This window comes from Hemibagrus wyckioides, linkage group LG27 (genome assembly GCF_019097595.1).
Source record: "Hemibagrus wyckioides isolate EC202008001 linkage group LG27, SWU_Hwy_1.0, whole genome shotgun sequence".
Taxonomy (NCBI): Eukaryota; Metazoa; Chordata; class Actinopteri; order Siluriformes; family Bagridae; genus Hemibagrus; species Hemibagrus wyckioides.
Window position 1 is genome coordinate 16837059 of NC_080736.1, and position 1981 is coordinate 16839039.

Below are 1981 nucleotides of genomic sequence, written 5' to 3' on the forward strand. Positions count from 1 at the left end.
GAATAAACTGTTAATATGATTTTATGTTGGTTCCATAATGAGATTTATCTTGTACTGTCAGTGACAAATACATATACTATTTCATGCTGTTCAGCGTAGTATTAGTATATCACCATGCATAAATTATGGGCTTGGTAATAGCTTTTATGTCACTGTACTGTGTACATGTACTGTCAAGTCCCCACAATCTACAATGGACTCTACCAGTGTTTAAAAAGCACTGATTTCAGCTAGCAGATGAAGTAGTGCCCATCCCCCACTGGGTCCCCACATTGTGTTTAGACATGAAACGTTACACAATGTCCCCACAATATGTGTACTCTAAAAATGTTAGATGTTTTTCTTAAAATGTCTTCTTTAATTGGAGTGTATTTGACTAAAAATGTTTATTTACAACTTTACCCTGTTCGTATTAGTACTAGTTTGCCGATAGTTCTTTAATTTTTGGCTAATTAATGATGGTTATGTTTGTTTCAGGTGACAAACAGTGGAACAGAAGTGGACACTGGTCATGTGGAATCAGCCAGCACCTCTGGAGATGATCCCCTTTACACCCAGCATTCCGAGAATAAGTCAGCTTTCAGTACAGAGGTATGAAACTGCCATTTTAATGCATTTTTTTATACGGTAACCGTCAAGTCCCCACAATCTACAATGGACTCTACCAGTGTTTAAAAAGCACTGATTTCAGCTAGCAGATGAAGTAGTGCCCATCCCCCACTGGGTCCCCACATTGTGTTTATACATGAAACGTTACACAATGTCCCCACAATATGTGTACTCTAAAAATGTTAGATGTTTTTCTTAAAATGTCTTCTTTAATTGCAGTGTATTTGACTAAAAATACGTATACAACTTTACCCTGTTCGTATTAGTACTAGTTTGCCGATGGTTCTTTAATTTTTGGCTAATTAATGATGGTTATGTTTGTTTCAGGTGACAAACAGTGGAACAGAAGTGGACACTGGTCATGTGGAATCAGCCAGCACCTCTGGAGATGATCCCCTTTACACCCAGCATTCCGAGAATAAGTCAGCTTTCAGTACAGAGGTATGAAACTGCCATTTTAATGCATTTTTTTATACGGTAACCGTCAAGTCCCCACAATCTACAATGGACTCTACCAGTGTTTAAAAAGCACTGATTTCAGCTAGCAGATGAAGTAGTGCCCATCCCCCACTGGGTCCCCACATTGTGTTTAGACATGAAACGTTACACAATGTCCCCACAATATGTGTACTCTAAAAATGTTAGATGTTTTTCTTAAAATGTCTTCTTTAATTGGAGTGTATTTGACTAAAAAAGTTTATTTACAACTTTACCCTGTTCGTATTAGTACTAGTTTGCCGATAGTTCTTTAATTTTTGGCTAATTAATGATGGTTATGTTTGTTTCAGGTGACAAACAGTGGAACAGAAGTGGACACTGGTCATGTGGAATCAGCCAGCACCTCTGGAGATGATCCCCTTTACACCCAGCATTCCGAGAATAAGTCAGCTTTCAGTACAGAGGTATGAAACTGCCATTTTAATGCATTTTTTTATACGGTAACCGTCAAGTCCCCACAATCTACAATGGACTCTACCAGTGTTTAAAAAGCACTGATTTCAGCTAGCAGATGAAGTAGTGCCCATCCCCCACTGGGTCCCCACATTGTGTTTAGACATGAAACGTTACACAATGTCCCCACAATATGTGTACTCTAAAAATGTTAGATGTTTCTCTTAAAATGTCTTCTTTAATTGGAGTGTATTTGACTAAAAAAGTTTATTTACAACTTTACCCTGTTCGTATTAGTACTAGTTTGCCGATAGTTCTTTAATTTTTGGCTAATTAATGATGGTTATGTTTGTTTCAGGTGACAAACAGTGGAACAGAAGTGGACACTGGTCATGTGGAATCAGCCAGCACCTCTGGAGATGATCCCCTTTACACCCAGCATTCCGAGAATAAGTCAGCTTTCAGTACAGAGGTATGAAAC

At 38.3% G+C, this 1981-nt stretch overlaps 1 protein-coding gene across 1 annotated transcript in view; it reads left to right on the plus strand.

Moving 5' to 3' along the window:
- LOC131347444 (histone-lysine N-methyltransferase set-1-like) overlaps positions 1–597 on the plus strand; it is a 2824-nt gene extending 2227 nt beyond the window's left edge. The window contains exon 3 of the mRNA XM_058381489.1: positions 478–597. Within this exon, the coding sequence (XP_058237472.1) occupies positions 478–597 (120 nt within the window). The remainder of the gene's footprint in view (positions 1–477) is intronic.
- The last annotated feature ends 1384 nt before the right edge of the window (positions 598–1981 follow it).